Raw genomic sequence first — 15,515 nt, 5'->3', positions numbered from 1 at the left:
GCGGAGAAGATCTCTCTGGAAATCGCTGAGACATTGACGTCGCTCAACGGCCCCATCGCCATGCTGAAGTTCGAGGTTAGCCTGGGGCCATTCGACCACCATGTTCTCGCGCAAATGAAAATATTATGTCAGAATATGAACTTAGCCCTAACACGGTTGCTCATGTTGTCCACATCCTTGCCACTGGAATTCCAGCAACGTCTGGTGTCTACAGCTGGCATCCTGGATGACCATGCGGTTGGAGACATTATGGCCGTGCTCAGCGTCATTGAGCAGGCTCTTCGATCTGGGCTTCCCCTACCGGAGCGACTCCCAACACCGTTAGTGAAACGCTGTCACGAATCGTGGCATGCCCGGCACATGGGCGTGGCCTTGAATACGACGCTTATCAGAGATGAAAGCTACCGTCGCTACTGTGTTGCGGTGAGTGCATACTTGAAGTTTCTGTCGACCATAGACGACATGGTACTCGCATTGAAGGAAACGTTGGGCGAGTCGCACGTCATCGACCACTGGGAGACGGATGTACCCGTATAGTATTTGCACAGTTGGTGTGATGTAGTTGCATACTTGCTGGACGGAGGTATGTACATAGTGTGTGAAACCAAGATTCCAAATCGAAACTCATCGACATGCCTACTATACCATAGCATTCTTGTAGAACAGATTCGACCTTCTGTCGCCAGCCTCCCCAGAGGCAAATCCCAAGAACAGTCTCACCTCCCCGGCATCGGTGCGGTAAATAGCCAGTCCTTCCGGCTCACGGAACGAGAGGGTTGAGCCCGCCTTGGTCAGCGTCGGACCCTGGACCACCTTCCCAGTATTCAAGTCCACGGCGGTCACCTGCGAGTTGACCACACCACCAGAAGCAGCGTACGACTCTCCCGTAAGAAGATAGACGTACTTTCCATATGCAGCATACCCCTGGAACACCTTGGATAGCGTATCCAGCGAAGGATGAGCGATATCCGCCAGTTTCGTAGAAAAGTCACCCTTTGTTGCGGCCCCCAGATCGAACACGGCAATGCGCTTTTTCCCGCTCAGAGCATATCGGACCACGAGCCGGTTATTCACCGGGTCAATAGAGCAGGTGTGCTCCGTTGCACCCTCAACAGCAGTGAATTTCGCGAGCGAGGCATCGGTATGCGACAGAGTTTTGCCATTGACAAACTTGAACCGGGCGAGCTTCTTCCCGTATCCATTCGAGTTGGCATCGACCTCGGTCCAGAGGTATGTCGACGAACCGACTGGCTGAGCGGCAAAGGACACGCCGTGGCCAAACCCGATCAGGTCCATTGATCCGACAATGTTTCCGTGGAAATCAAGCTGGGTGATACACAGATCGCCGGCGGTTTCGGAGGACCCGTCGCGGCGTTGGGCGACAAAGAGGCGATGATTGACATTGTCGAAGGAGAAGCCTTGTTGGACTGTCGCGTCAGCAAGGGGCTTGCTGCGGAAGAGGTCGTAAGATGGCGCTGACAGGTCGAATTGGGAAGAAGACGGTAGCGCCGCCCAAGCCAGGCTTACGCTGGATGCGAGGAGTACAATAGTTTGGAGGAAAGGACGCATGGTGAATATTTTTTTCGTGAGTAGCTGCCTCCTGATCTAAAAGGAAGGAGTTGGCGGGTTTATATTGCTTGTGAGTCTGTTGACCTCACTCGAATTGAAAGTTCGTATGTCGTTCTATTTTCATCGTGTATACGAGCGACACGAGGATCTAAACCACGACTCCGGCCCCTAAAGGCTTGGCCAATTCTCTAATTAAGCTAAAAACAGAATACGAGGATCAGCAGAAGAGAATGCCAAACCCAGTTTAACTACTTTATTGCTCAAAAGGGCGTCGACCAAGCCTGAGCACCTTTATCTCCCCAGCCGCTCCTTCGCGCGGCTCGCCTGTAGAAACCCTTCCCCCTTTCATATATCTGGCAATTTGGGGGCTGTACTGTCAAGCGTTCCGTCAAGCGTTCCCTCGAAGAAGAATAGACTTTTTAAGGAGGTTGCTGACATGGGACCCTGGTATGACCTGCCTGCCTTGTCGGAACCCCGTCGGGCTGTGGGTGACTTGTCGTCGACAACTGAATGGCAGTGCAGTCTCCATCCATTAGCCCCCGTATCACCGCTCACCTCACAATCGTCATAATATTGTATGGCGTCAGCCAGGCGAATAGACTCTTGTGGTTGTGGCTCCAAATCCCTTGATTAGCTGCCAGCAATGCACATTTGAAGCCATATCCGGATGGCAAGCCGAACATCATAACGCCTTCAGACATTCAATTTGTCATACTCATCAATCTAGTTAGAAACATTCTTTTTCCTTCCCAGTCTATTCCACAAACGCAAATAGTCCTCGCGCGCCCATTTCCAAGCACTGGTACGGTGCTGCGGTCTTCACCATCTTCAGCCCTTCAATATATATCTCCTCCCAATCTGTACCCCAACCTCTACCACTCTCGCTGTCGCTTACGTCTTCGGAGTCCGCTGTAGCCATAGTGTCAACAACAGGCCCCTTTCTTCTTTTGTTCGCTTTCCGAACGAACAAATAGGGATGATGCATTAGCAGATGGGCCTGGAAACCCGCCGTGTGATGAGATAGGCGAGCTCGGAGGCATTCCGCGGCTTACCAACATAGCCAAGAGCAGTCAAGCCTCCTGCAGGACCCCCCCCGCGGTAAGTCGGGGTGTCATCCCGGTTAGTTAGTCTGACGTGGGGTCTGAGAGACCTGTTGGGTCTCTCTGGTCTTCGACGCAGTCAGCTGAGACATGCACACACTATTTGCATAGCCCCTCGAGCCTGTACAGTAAGTGCCCTGTTAGGCCCCAAGGACAAGCTTTCAAGGGGCCGAAACTTAATCTAGTATGCTCCTGAGCCAATGCTTAATGTTCTTTTGTACGGGTGGGGCTGCTTACTAGGGGCCTAGGACGCCTATTGTATACTACTCCAGAGTACTGCCATCGAAAAATCACAAAGGTGCGGGGGACTTTGTGCTCTTTCCGTATGCGGTGCCAAAGTGAGACATCGTGAGATTTTAGGTGAGTGTAGATACCTTGATCGGCCGTTCTGAAGGTCAAGGAATTGGAAGACTCAGGACCGGCAACAGAGCAGTGCCTCCATTCCGGGGTTCGTCGAAGGTATAAAAAGGCTCAGATGTCCCCCTTGGTGTTGGAATCATCTACAATCATCCTCAACTGTTCTCAGACTCACCTTCATTCAATCTTCTTCCCTCCACGCTTTATTCTTCTTCACCAACCGACAAAATGGTCAAAATCGCTTCCATTACACTTGCTGTTCTCAGTGTCATTGCGCCTCTCGCGGCCGCCGACAACTGCAAGACCGGCCTTAACTACTGTGGTTACAACTTGCTCAACATCGGTACGCTCTAAGCGAGCTGTTGTCCAGCTAAACAGACTGGTTGCTGACCGACACATCTAGGAAAATATTCCGCGCAAGTGAACGGTGCCCTGGAGGCCGCCAACCAACCCACCGATTACGGCCACATTCATGAATCTCTGTTCCATTGCAACGGAGGAGAGAACGGAGATATCTCCTACATCACCTACTGTGGCGGCGGCTGCAAGGATGGTGGATCGGGCAAGAGCGATTATTGCTAGACTGAAGGGCTGTGTACTTAAGAGGTACCTAGTAGACTGTCGAGTTGCTCAGGGGATAGGTCGACTCGGGCCTATTCAACATAGGCCTAATCGATAATGGGAAAATGGATCAAACCTGATCCTTCAGTTAGCGCAAATTGAGCATTGTAGCATACCCGTACCTGCCTTAGCAAGGCATGAAAGTTATAATATTCGTGAAGCAATACGTACCGAGACGAAATCAACTATCATTCGTGGCGATACAGTTACCCCGATTAAGATCTTACTGGAGACTATTTGCTCTGAACGTAAGAGTTGGGGATTCTGGGAATGATATTTCTCTCCCTATAGCGTTGCAGCAGCGGACAGTGAATGCCCTGTGTGTGTTCTCCCCATAACTAGAAGTGCCCTATGTCATAACTCCCTGGTTAGGAAGGTAGAGAATTACTCTGAAAGCCCATAATATATAGTATCAAGCAGAAAGGGGGTAGCCCTATATAACGATCTGTAATATTGATTCTGTCATCAATCATTGGGTTCTCGGCATAGGGGCTATTCATACACCATTCCATGTTGCGCCTCCTGCACTGCATTGCTTGAAAACGCACAATGTCCCACTTCGGTATCCTCGAACTCTTCCACTCCCCACTTCAGAGGTTCTGTTTCATTGATGGCAGTGATATCACCATACACCTCGTCACCCTCCCCAACCAAAACAGGATGACACGCCGCAGCAATTGCGAGACTACAACTACCAGCCACTGGCATGCCCAACTTGAATCTCTTAAACGCTAGCCCCCCCAAACACGCCAGCATTACAAGCCCCAGCGATAATGTCGTCACAATTGCCATCGGTGAGCACCCTAATCTTGTTACGTCCAACAGGGGGTTCCGGGTAAGGTCTGGTGAATATAATGTGATGCTAACCGGATATAGGCTCTGTGAGATGAGCCAGTGGAACATGCCTGAACACATCATTAAAGGGAGGGAGTACCGGTACGGCAGGGAAAGAAAATAGGTGCTACGCTGGGACCCGGACGGCACCACCGACACCCGCAGACCTTTGCGTTCAACGGCGTAGTCACTCCATTCACTTGAGAGTGTCATGATGGTGTAGATGCCATTGGCGGAGAAATAAAGCACGCAGAATACGACTTGCGGGGTGTTGGCAATCATAGTGTTTGAAACGAGAGAGGTTGGCGAATCGCCACCAATAAGAGTTACCAACCTCAGTTGCCCAAATCCAGTTTCCCAGGGATTTTGGCCACTATTGATTGTACTGATGCCGCAGGCAAGGAGGATAATGCAGACAATGATTGTCATTAAGAAGCTGAAGGGGTCAGTGGAGGAAACACTGGAGGCAGGAGGGGGTCGGTGATTGGCACCGTACAGTAAGAAGCAGCTGATCCAACGTTGAAATGAAACAGATGAGCCCCATCTTCGAGGGGTCGCGCAATATGTTAGGGGTTTGATGCTGGGCTTTAGCACGTTATCCCGTGAAAGGAGTGATTCGCCATGTGTAGTGGCATCTGGGCTCCTGAGAAATGTGGCGATGGCATCCCCCATGGTCAAGATAGGCGAGTCTGCTATACTCGCCGTGGTAGCCCATGAGGTGGTAGCTTTGATGAGATTCACTAGAACGACGATGATAACCAACGGCAAGCTATACTCAACGGTGCACCTTTCTGGTACCGTCTCGGCTAGGCAATACCGCACTCTGAACGTCATGGGGCCAATCACTGGGTACGTCTGCGTTGTCGGATCAAAAATCCTTTCACCGACCCATTCTACAATCTCCTCTGTTATCGTCCAGTTATCTGGATTGACCTGGTGAATCATCCTGGAGCAGGGGGAGGCCTCCAGTGCGGTGCACATCCAGTTATACGGATCGTGAGCGTCGTTCCAAGGACCTATGAGAGCAAAGTCGTAATAAGTGGAGTTAAAGTCGTCGGCGACTAGAAGCAGGCTACCATATCTGGTCCGGACGTCTGTTGCATATGTGTTGATACAGTCCCTATTGCTGAGTTCGGTAGTTGTAGCTCGCCCTTTGAGCTCATTTCCCGCAGTCGGGTGAAACTGGGCGGTGGGAAGTCCTTCCACTGTCGAAAGTAGGTCCAAATGGCAGCACTTTCGTTGTAGCTGGAGAACGGCCTGTTTCCAACAAACACAGAGTACTCGTAAGACGCCACCGATTGGAATATCGTCGCGTTATATCTGGGCCAGGAGAATCAGATAGTCACCTCCTATTAGTGGCCGTGAACCCTACACGAGATGAAGCGGCAGCGACGAAAGTGCCAAAGAAACCCAGAGAGCAAGCTTCTTCCGGGGAATGTGCCAGAGGTTTCGCATACTCTGTACACCGACATCCAGCCACCGTCCCTCCAAATGGGCCAGATCTATATCGCGCCTCGTCGGGGCGCAGAGGCATTGCTGTTGCACTGTCAGCGACAAGCTGCGCAGCACCACCAAGTCAAGAACAAACCATGCCATAGTTACCTGCTGCCAACATGGTCGTCCCCAGAAGGTTGATCAGCAAATGGAATCCAGTACTAATCTTCTTTGTCTGGTCGCAGGCTCCCGAAAACAAGACCCCTCGTCCCCCTTCCAACCCGAGATGCGTCACCGCCCACAGCATAAACCCTAGATTAAACCCCAGCACAACAAGAGTCGCCATACATCCCATATAGAGGGTCTTCTTCCACTTTTCAACTGTACCTTTTGCCCCTAGACATCGGAATTTCAGCCGAGATGATATCCCATTACCGTCCGGACTTGCGTGCAGTGGCACATCTTCCTCCCCGGACTGCGACAGTGCCCGGGGGTGGAGCTCAATGGAGGTCAACTTTGTCCTTTCCATTGTGCCTTGTCTCAATCGGGGATAGAGGATAGTGGAAAAGAGAAAGAGAACCAAGCCCTTGTTGACAGCAACCCCTGGCTCGGATTTATACATATATCGGAGGCACTGGCCACGGAGCCGCGGCCTGGACTAGGCTGCAGTACCCCTATATATTGGCGCTAGTCTAATGCACTACGGGTAAGTTCGAATCATTAAATAGTTATGTACTGTGGCTAGTATAGTAGTGATCACCTTACTGCGCCTTCGTCGCTGTGTAACTACCTGCATTCGAGCGCCTGGCTATTTGAGGCCCAGCATGTCGACCCCTTGATTACTAGTAGTAGGCATTAGTGAATTAGCATTCCGTTGGTTTCTGGATATACTAGGTCCTCCTGATCAATCGTCTGAAGGGTACGTCCAATCAGTTGAAGTCCTTCATCGGCGAGTCATGGGTCCATAGAAATTACACCTTAAACCGAGTATAAATACGATAGATCTCTGTTTTGAATAGAATTGTTTTCTTACTACTATCCTTCGGGTACCTCTATCAAGGAATTTCTAACCGTTTACGTTTATGTTCAATACTTAGAGGAATTACCTAGGGTTATGCCGTTGGTTCCTGTATCTCCAGTTCCTAAACCATTTTAATAACCACTTAGTCTGTGCAGTCCGTACTGGAAGGCACATGTCGAAGTATGTCTTGTTTATCGGTAGTATGAATATAGCCAGCCCAGATTGCTTGAACCAGTAATCTCCGTGTCTGTTCCACAGGGGGAAAGGTCCTACTACTATGTATCTTGTTGCGACCGGGAGATAAAGGACAACGAAAAAAAGAATAATAACCAAGCCCTTGGGGGAAATCTATCGACAGCAGTACTCGGCTTGGATTAATACATAGCGTCCTGGACTAGGCTGCCAGTTTTGCAGCTCCCTTACACGGGACTTGGTTTTCATACAATAGCGCTTCTTTCTAAAAACATCGACGGAAATATGCCTTGCATCCCTCTGCGGCCAATAAAGCCTAATAGAAGGTGTAGAAACAATCGATCATTCTGTCATCAATTATTAGACTCTTAGCATTAAGCGCCATTTATGCACCCATCAATGTTGCGCCTACTGCAGTACATTGCTTGGAAATGTACAAGTATCGTGACAAGTACAGTCAGCGTCCATTTCAACCTTCCTTAAGCGAACGCCGCTGTAGTTAACCCGTATGCAATAGAATTGAGTTGCCTTTCTTCCTCAGGGTAACGTGGAATACGGGATAGCACCGCTTCATTGAAATCAATGAAAGACGGTTGTATTGACAAGGTCGCACTTTCAAAAACAGGAGGATATGCACCAGAATATGCCCAGTCAATCAACCACACATGACCATGTTGATCTAAGATTAGATTGTGCGGACTGATGTTGTGGTGTGTAAGGACAAACTTGGTAAAATGGAGTGGCGGAATGTCTTTCGGGGCTTGACCGATGCTCTTACAGATATCTAGCTTGTGGTTAAACCAAGCTTCCATGTCGGCACTGTCCATAAAAGGCCCAGCACTATAATCTGTGAAGAAACGACCCCGACATGGCCCGCCACCGATAGGGCCAGGTGGTGAAAGCTCTAAGGACTGCATCTCTTGGATCATTTCAGCGACTTGCACAGCGATATTCCCTCGCGTGTCACGGGACAGGCAATCCCAGCACTCGTCCAGCGGCTGGCCTGGGATGAAATCCATCACAATAAACCCCGTTGTACCAAAATATTGTGTATCGTCTTTGACCTGAAAGGACCGATAGACTCGTGGGGTGCGAATGGCGGTTCTGGAGGTAAGAAGACGGAGCATTTCCGCTTCACCAGGCAGGACATTCCCGCCACCCTTCATGACCAAAGTGTTTGAAAGTCGCACAACTGTCGTTCCGCCTCGCTGATGAAGAATAGGCGCAGATGTGAGAAGGGCTGCCAGAGCCTCATCCGAGACGGAATTCAGATCTTTTCCATCTAATGGAAAACCCCCTTCACGGTCGCGGCTGTGTGGCTTGGGGTAGGGATGTCAGCAAATGATATTTAGCATATCTAGCATGATCTGAATGAACGTACATGGGATATTGGGCGGAAGGATAGGTCCATTTCAGTGAGACGGCAATAACTGTGAGGATATCTACGGATATTATTTTTGCAAACTTGCGGAGACTCCCCGGAGCTGCCGGGCTGCCCTCTGCGAGGGGCTTGATGAGATCAGGTCCAGGCCGCCCATTCTTGGCACTATGCGCAGTGTCCACCAACAGCATCACTCACACGGTCGGTAAATCTTCCTGATTCAGCTCACATCACCTCAGCATGCTATTGCCAACACTGCGGGCTAGTTATGATTTTCTGAATTCAAGCTGTTGTGCTATACTATACTCCTTTGATCAGCTCCAGAGGCGCATGGATATCGCACCGCCACGTGTTGGGGCTGTGTCCCTATCCCCATGGAGAACCTGGGCCCATTAAACCCATATTAAGCTGTTCCGCAGAGGCTTGGAGCGCTGCGTTCTGCCTAAACCATCCCGAACAGCCATGATCTGCATTCGAGCTGAGGACGATCCCATCCTGAAAAGGCATGAAATATGGCCAAGCCTGCAGCCAAGTCCAACACGGTCGATTGGGCTTAACCACATCAGCCTTGCTGTCTCATGAAACCATTTATCTTCCGAGCCGCACCACGTAGAATGTATTGTGCGAAATAGCCTCATCGCATCCCCTACTCAACTACCGTCTATGTCGCGCAGTCTCCAACGGCCGTGCTGGGAGTGTCGGCGCCGTCGTCTGGTGTGCGACTTCTCCCTGCCTGATTGCAACAAATGTCGCGCAGCAGGGGTCGATTGCCCGGGGTACGGCGAGAAGAAACCGTTGAAATGGCTTACTCCGGGGAAAGTGAGGTCTCGGAATCGGCAGCGGAAATCGAGTAGTCCTGGTAAAAAGGATGTTGCCGCATCGACGCGAGATTCCAGCGCAAGTTCGTCGAGTTGTCCAAGCGACGAGGAAATTCAAGAAAGGCCGATGATGCTGCATCAGACCGGCCATCTTGGAATACCAAAAGACCAATTATCAGTCCACGAAGTCAATATGGAAGCCTGTGCGATAGTGCAGGCCGTACAATACTGTGGGTTGACCTTTTTCCATCCTGGGAGCAGGATTTGATGTCAAACAGACAACCAGTGTATCTACCCAGAGTATATACCGATGCATCAATTGGCACCGAGTCCATACTCTTCCTTATTTCCGCTCTCTGGCCTGCACCTGTATCCCGTCTCTATCTGCCATACATTGGTATACCTCGCCCTCAGCCATTATATCCATCATCATCTTTCAACCGCAGGACGACCTGCAGTGGCTGAAGCCCGATCTCGTGTGTATCACCATCGCGCGCTCGCAATGGCTTCTCTCACCAACGAGATCGGTAGAATTACCGATCGGGCGGACGATTCGACCATCGTCAGTGTCCTGATGGTTCTTTTTGCAGACGTAAGTCCTGCTGTCGTGTTGTGACAAGATCAGTGGAACAGAAGTAACTGTATACTACAGGCCCGGCAGTCTCCTTCGATCGACTGGCGCCACCATTTCGCCGGAGCAATGCAGTTAATCAAACTGCGTGGCGGTCTAGAAACGCTATTCCACTCCACCGAGTACATGAGGCCTGCACTTCTGTACCTCATGGTGTATGTAGATCCCACTTGAGCGGCCAGTTTATTGTCGCGAAACTAACCGCCCAAGTGTTGGAGTTATGGGAAACACGACCAGCCCACCATCGCAACAAATTCATATCACCTCCCAAAACAGGATCCTTCCGTTGATAGAGGAAATGTATGGGGAAGGCCTGTTCCCCGCGCTGCTCTGTCCACCTCAACTGTTTATAAAAATAGCAGAGATCAACCAATTCCGATATGAAACAGACAGACTCGAGATCATATCAGACGACACAAGAGACGCCGCTCACAGGCTACTGGAGGATATCGAGCGATTCGCGCCCCAGGATTGGTCCGACTCCGCTCCCAACAATCAGGAGGACTGGCTGGTACTAGGCAGCGTTTATCAATCCGCCGTGCTCATCTACTGCATTGCTTCATTGCAGAGCTTGTCCGTTCTTCCGTCCACATCCGAACTGAACGCTACCAGAGCGGCACACGGGCATTCACTCCTAAATCTTCTAAAGAAGGCCCTCCTGCTGCCGCAGATGAGGAAGTGCATGCTGTGGCCGCTGGTTGTCGCTGGAATGGAAACCGGCCGTGCAGCAGCACCGTCTCGTCAATTCGTTGGCCACGAATTGCGTATCATGAGTCAGGACCTCGGGACACCCATCGCATCATCGGCAAACACCGTCCTTCAACGCTTTTGGTCCTCTGGGAAAGACACGTGGGACGACTGCTTTGATCGGCCTTGTGCATTCGTGACATAGTCTGTGCTGAACCGGGTGGTGACGATTGTCCAAATGCATGAGATGCGTTGATTCTCTGGCGGGATGAACACAAGAGCTGCGTAGCCAACGCATCATAATGGCGCCTGCAATTGACGAGAACGTCCGTCTCCCTGCTGGTTTCCCCGCCACGACTAACCAATACATCACCAAGATACACAATGCGCGCACAATCCCAGTTGAAACGGCATGGGACCATTGGGGTGACTAGATAACTACCGGCTGTCCCGCCTCGACCAGTGCATGACTCACGGAGGGGATGGGAATACTCCATCTGCATAGTCCTCATGCAAACGAGGGAATCACTTGGAGACCCTGCCAACCAAGAGTCGTGAGGGTGGGGAAGAAACGCTGGGAGAGGCCCTCCATCGGCTGAACACCCCGTTTCGGCGAATGATGCCGTCCGACTCAGCCCACACACAACGGTCTGCAGACAGCCCAATGCGAGAATCATGCAAGTGTCTACGCATCCGTTGTGTCAACTCCACGCCACGATCATCGATCGACATGACTACTTGTGGCCGGAGCGGGCCGTTCAGAGCGGATCTGCGGAGCGTTGGGCTCTAGCGTGTGGGCGGAGACAGGGATGGATGAGACGATAGGCCATCTCGCCTCGGAGAAAGACAATCTGCAGGGTACCGGACATTGGGGCAACGTCTAGACCTCGGTGATCTTCCGAGTGCAGAGTTGTCGCTGCCATCGTATGGAACACGAAAATCGAGGTACATGAAGTCGAAGAACAAGAGCAACCTATCGTGGATGGGCGATAATCAGATACTTAAGCGAGCCATTTGCCTGTCTTTCGATTGGTTTTAGGATACGACGCACTCGCAGGGATATGTCATCTGCATGCGGGATTGTCGCGGATTGATGAGGAGGAGAGCTGTAGGAGACATGGTGTTCTTGCAACCCCTCATCCTGTAGGCTACTAGAGCTGGATGTTGTATATATTGCTCAGACTACCGCTATAGAGATAGAGTCCTCATAGTGCCATTTGTCCCCACTGACGCTCTCGAAACACCACCCACTGCCAACAATGGAGACACAAACACTGTGGGGCATACTTCTTGCTTTCTCCGTCTATCAATTCTTCAAGACAATATATCGTCTTTACTTCCACCCTCTGAGCAAGATCCCGGGTCCTCGGCTGACTGCCGCCACTCATCTGTATGAATTCTACTACGATGTCATCCTCGGTGGGAAGTTTCTGTTCCAAATAGAAAAAATGCATCAGACCTATGGTAGATCATCCTATCTTCTCGATCTTCAAGTCTCTAACCTATGACAGGGCCCATCGTGCGCATCAACCCCAGAGAAGTGCACATCAGCGACCCAACCTTCTACGATGAGATCTACGCCTCTAGCACGGTGAAACGAGACAAAGATCCACACCTCGTCAGAATCTTCGGCGCGCCTTTCTCTATGGTGGGCACCGTAGGCCATGAACACCATCGCTTCCGTCGCAGCCTCCTCAACAACTTTTTTTCCAAACGCTCGGTGCTGGAGCTGTCTCCGTTGGTTACAGAGCGAGTGCAGAAGTTGATGGAACGCTTCGAGGGGCTCCATCGATCCAATGCCGTGGTGAGTCTGGACGACGCCTTTTCAGCCCTGACTGCAGATGTCATCACAGCTTACTGCTACGGGAAATGCTGGATGTTCTTGGAAGACGAGTCGTTTCGCAATGATATCCGGAAAACCGTCAGCGACATGACGTCTTACATGCACATTAATCGTTTCTTCCCGTTGGTCCTGAGTGCAATGCGGGCGATCCCTCTGTGGCTCCTGGCAGTGCTGCAGCCGGGAAAAAGCAGTTTGCTCAAATTCCAGGAGGATATCTTCAAGGAGACGGTGGACTCGGTGCGGGACCGTGGAAAGAGCCTGTCTGGGGAGAAGTCCAACCCCGCTCGCAGCACTATTTACGACAAGCTGTCTGATCCAAGCGTCCCTCCGGAAGAGAGGACGCTGCAGCGGATTCAGGATGAAGGGGTTATATTGCTCTCTGCTGGCACTGAGACTACCGGCCGAGCTTTGTGTATGGCTGCTTTCCATCTGGCCTACGACAAATCTATCACGAATCGACTTCGAGATGAACTGCGACAGGTGATGCCCCGGCCTACGGATACAGTGTCATGGACGGAACTGGAGAAGCTCCCTTATCTTGTATGCACATCCTGTGGGTCATGTTTGACATGGATACTTACTGACTATATCAGAATGGGGTTGTATACGAGGCGCTTCGTCTTTCATACGGACTAATCATACGCCTGCCACGTATCTCGCCAACCGATGCCCTGCAATACAAGGATCATATTATCCCACCTGGGGTAAGTACAAGCCACTCATAGATAACCCCACAAGCTGACAATATAGACACCGATGAGTTCTTCCTCCTACATCGTCCACCGCGACGAATCTATCTTCCCTAACGCCGACAAATTCGATCCCGAGCGCTGGATCCGCGCAAAGAACGAGGGCAAAAACCTCTCTCGCTACCTTGTCTCATTTACCCGAGGAAGTCGTACATGTATAGGCATGAAGTAAGCACCCCGCTCGCAGATGTCGAATTGTGGGCACTGATACTATGGATCGCTAGCTTGGCATACATGGAGCTGTACCTCACCCTTGCGTCTTTTGTGCGCCGGTTTGACATCGAGTTACACGACACAACGCCTGAGGATTTGCGTTTTACGCATGATTTGGGGATTGGGTTCACCCGTCGTGGTGATATGCAGGTGTATGCCAAGGTGACTGGGGTGGTTGAAAACTAGGACTCAACGGTCAAGTATCTAAAATTAGGATTTGTTGGCTACTGGAAATTGGCTCTGATTCTGAAAGCATCCGGGGTATATATTCACACGTGGAAATGAAGAAGTAGTAAGGAAACGGGTATAGTAAAATCCAAACACTAGCTCAAGCCAGGCATCACATAGGGTCAAGTAATTCATGCTCCATTACCGCATCGAAGAAATATATCTGATTCCGACACCGAAACCTCACCGGACGTTCTGAGGTACAAACTGGTAATGAGGTCCGTAGTTGGTCGCCGGGGGAGGAATATGGCTTGGGAAGCTGCGCTCTGCGCTGACACGCGGCGAAGATATCACAATAGTGGCACTCAAAGCCGCGACTGCAAAGAAGAGATAATAGAGGAAGAATCCGACGAGTACTGAGGCAACCGTGCGGCTGTCGGAGTACCGGTTGGCGAGATACGTTGCAAAGTCACAGATGGTAAAAGCGAGAGCGGAGCCAATCAGGAGTATAAACAGCACAGGAGTGATCTATATCGGTCCGGTTAGAATCTATGCATCATTGCTGGATGCAGGTTGGCAAGGCTTACCCCCTTTCGAAGATGCGACTTGCGGATAATCTGCACAATCATGACTAGCCCAGCAAGAAGAACACCAATGACCATAAAGACACCAAGGGCGATTCTGAGCCCATTCAGTGCTATCCGCAGACTATCAGACCGGAAGCCGTAGTAGTAGTCGGAGCTGCCATCGACTGCGAGCTTTGTAGAAATCGCGAGGCTCGCAGTCCACAGAACCGCTAGGAAGGTCACGTAAATCCCACCCAGAATGCCGACAATCTTGCTTCCTTGCGTGACAATCTTGCAGATCGGGACCATGAGAGTCGCGACGAGGAAAAGGGACGCAGCGCCAAGAAGCCAGTCGATGGCGATGGAGGACGAGTTATAGTCCATGTTAGACATGGCACCGCATTCGTAGACGGGCTGAATGACCAGAAAGACCGTGACACCACTAAATCAAAAAGAAGTTAGCGCACGCGAAGTGTTTGAAACGGAATGGTCCATACATGAACATGAACACGATGGACAGAGCTAATGGGACCCATCCCACAGGGCTGTCGCGTTTCCGGCGGAAGACATTCCATGTCAGGCCCAGAAAGACCAGAAAGTAGAATGCCACAAAAGCCATGATGACGATGGAAGGGGTCGTCGAAAAAGCATCATGGTCTTTGCAGCTTTGTATGCCACTTCCAACAGATGAACTGGAGTGACCAGATCCGCCGCGTCGAGGGGCCATTTTCGGGATATTCCTGGATATAGTCTGTCCCCTGTATCGGCAGTCGGAAATTGAATTAAAAGTCGCACGAATTTGACACGAGATCTCAGAATTGATGCAAGTCCAAAATGATTGATTCTGGGGACTATAAGGGTTTTGTACCCTTCCATCTCCTCGTACCGGTGTGCTGGCCGCCAAGCTCTCTGAAATATCCTGTCCAATCTCTCAGTACGCTAGCAATCCTCTAACCGATCATCATTTCTTGTTTAAGCGCCTGGTTGGTGACGCCAAAGGCATCGTCCGAGCCAAATGAGGCTCAGCTACGGGCAATACGAGGCAAAGACGGCTAGTCAGTCAGCCTTGCTCGTAACGCCCGAAGCCGTCCCAGCGATTGGCGGTGTCGCGAGGATTGGGCCCTCTGCGGCTTGAACTTAGGCCCAGTTGGGCAAGATCGTGGCTTCTGGGACTATTTTTTTCACACGTTCTGCAAGCGAGAGCTCTGCCAGGTGCCGCCCATCACAAGGGGAGTGACTCTGTGCTTGCACTCTGTGTCATGGTCTAAGCACATGATCAGTCCAAAGGTGCTCCATGCCAAGGAGCTAGACATATTCAGCCACAGACAACC

General features: G+C 51.0%; 7 protein-coding genes across 7 annotated transcripts; 3 read left to right on the top strand and 4 right to left on the bottom strand.

Moving 5' to 3' along the window:
- Positions 1-1,108: 1,108 nt before the first annotated feature.
- On the bottom strand, positions 1,109-1,569 carry ATEG_03536 (uncharacterized protein; the record flags this gene model as incomplete). The annotated part of the gene is made up of 2 exons (XM_001212714.1): positions 1,109-1,170; positions 1,245-1,569. 2 exons carry the CDS (start codon positions 1,567-1,569, stop codon positions 1,109-1,111), a joined length of 387 nt encoding a protein of 128 aa, XP_001212714.1.
- Positions 1,570-3,254: 1,685 nt separating this feature from the next.
- On the top strand, positions 3,255-3,608 carry ATEG_03535 (uncharacterized protein; the record flags this gene model as incomplete). The annotated part of the gene is made up of 2 exons (XM_001212713.1): positions 3,255-3,369; positions 3,430-3,608. The coding sequence occupies 2 exons, from the start codon at positions 3,255-3,257 to the stop codon at positions 3,606-3,608; spliced, it is 294 nt and encodes a 97-aa protein (XP_001212713.1).
- A 531-nt stretch (positions 3,609-4,139) lies between these two features.
- ATEG_03534 (uncharacterized protein) lies at positions 4,140-6,444 on the bottom strand (the record flags this gene model as incomplete). Its single annotated transcript, XM_001212712.1, has 3 exons — positions 4,140-5,601; positions 5,828-6,017; positions 6,084-6,444. 3 exons carry the CDS (start codon positions 6,442-6,444, stop codon positions 4,140-4,142), a joined length of 2,013 nt encoding a protein of 670 aa, XP_001212712.1.
- A 1,163-nt stretch (positions 6,445-7,607) lies between these two features.
- On the bottom strand, positions 7,608-8,539 carry ATEG_03533 (uncharacterized protein; the record flags this gene model as incomplete). Its single annotated transcript, XM_001212711.1, has 2 exons — positions 7,608-8,447; positions 8,510-8,539. 2 exons carry the CDS (start codon positions 8,537-8,539, stop codon positions 7,608-7,610), a joined length of 870 nt encoding a protein of 289 aa, XP_001212711.1.
- Positions 8,540-10,027: 1,488 nt separating this feature from the next.
- Positions 10,028-10,850, top strand: ATEG_03532 (uncharacterized protein; the record flags this gene model as incomplete). The annotated part of the gene is made up of 2 exons (XM_001212710.1): positions 10,028-10,113; positions 10,169-10,850. The coding sequence occupies 2 exons, from the start codon at positions 10,028-10,030 to the stop codon at positions 10,848-10,850; spliced, it is 768 nt and encodes a 255-aa protein (XP_001212710.1).
- A 1,054-nt stretch (positions 10,851-11,904) lies between these two features.
- ATEG_03531 (putative cytochrome P450 oxygenase) lies at positions 11,905-13,636 on the top strand (the record flags this gene model as incomplete). Its single annotated transcript, XM_001212709.1, has 5 exons — positions 11,905-12,109; positions 12,157-13,028; positions 13,082-13,192; positions 13,239-13,405; positions 13,462-13,636. 5 exons carry the CDS (start codon positions 11,905-11,907, stop codon positions 13,634-13,636), a joined length of 1,530 nt encoding a protein of 509 aa, XP_001212709.1.
- Positions 13,637-14,160: 524 nt separating this feature from the next.
- Positions 14,161-14,803, bottom strand: ATEG_03530 (uncharacterized protein; the record flags this gene model as incomplete). The annotated part of the gene is made up of 2 exons (XM_001212708.1): positions 14,161-14,626; positions 14,682-14,803. 2 exons carry the CDS (start codon positions 14,801-14,803, stop codon positions 14,161-14,163), a joined length of 588 nt encoding a protein of 195 aa, XP_001212708.1.
- Positions 14,804-15,515: the final 712 nt, after the last annotated feature.

This window comes from Aspergillus terreus, genomic scaffold (genome assembly GCF_000149615.1).
Source record: "Aspergillus terreus NIH2624 scaffold_4 genomic scaffold, whole genome shotgun sequence".
Taxonomy (NCBI): domain Eukaryota; kingdom Fungi; phylum Ascomycota; class Eurotiomycetes; order Eurotiales; family Aspergillaceae; genus Aspergillus; species Aspergillus terreus.
Note: the sequence above shows the minus strand (reverse complement) of the source record. Positions and strands in the feature narration are given on the sequence as shown.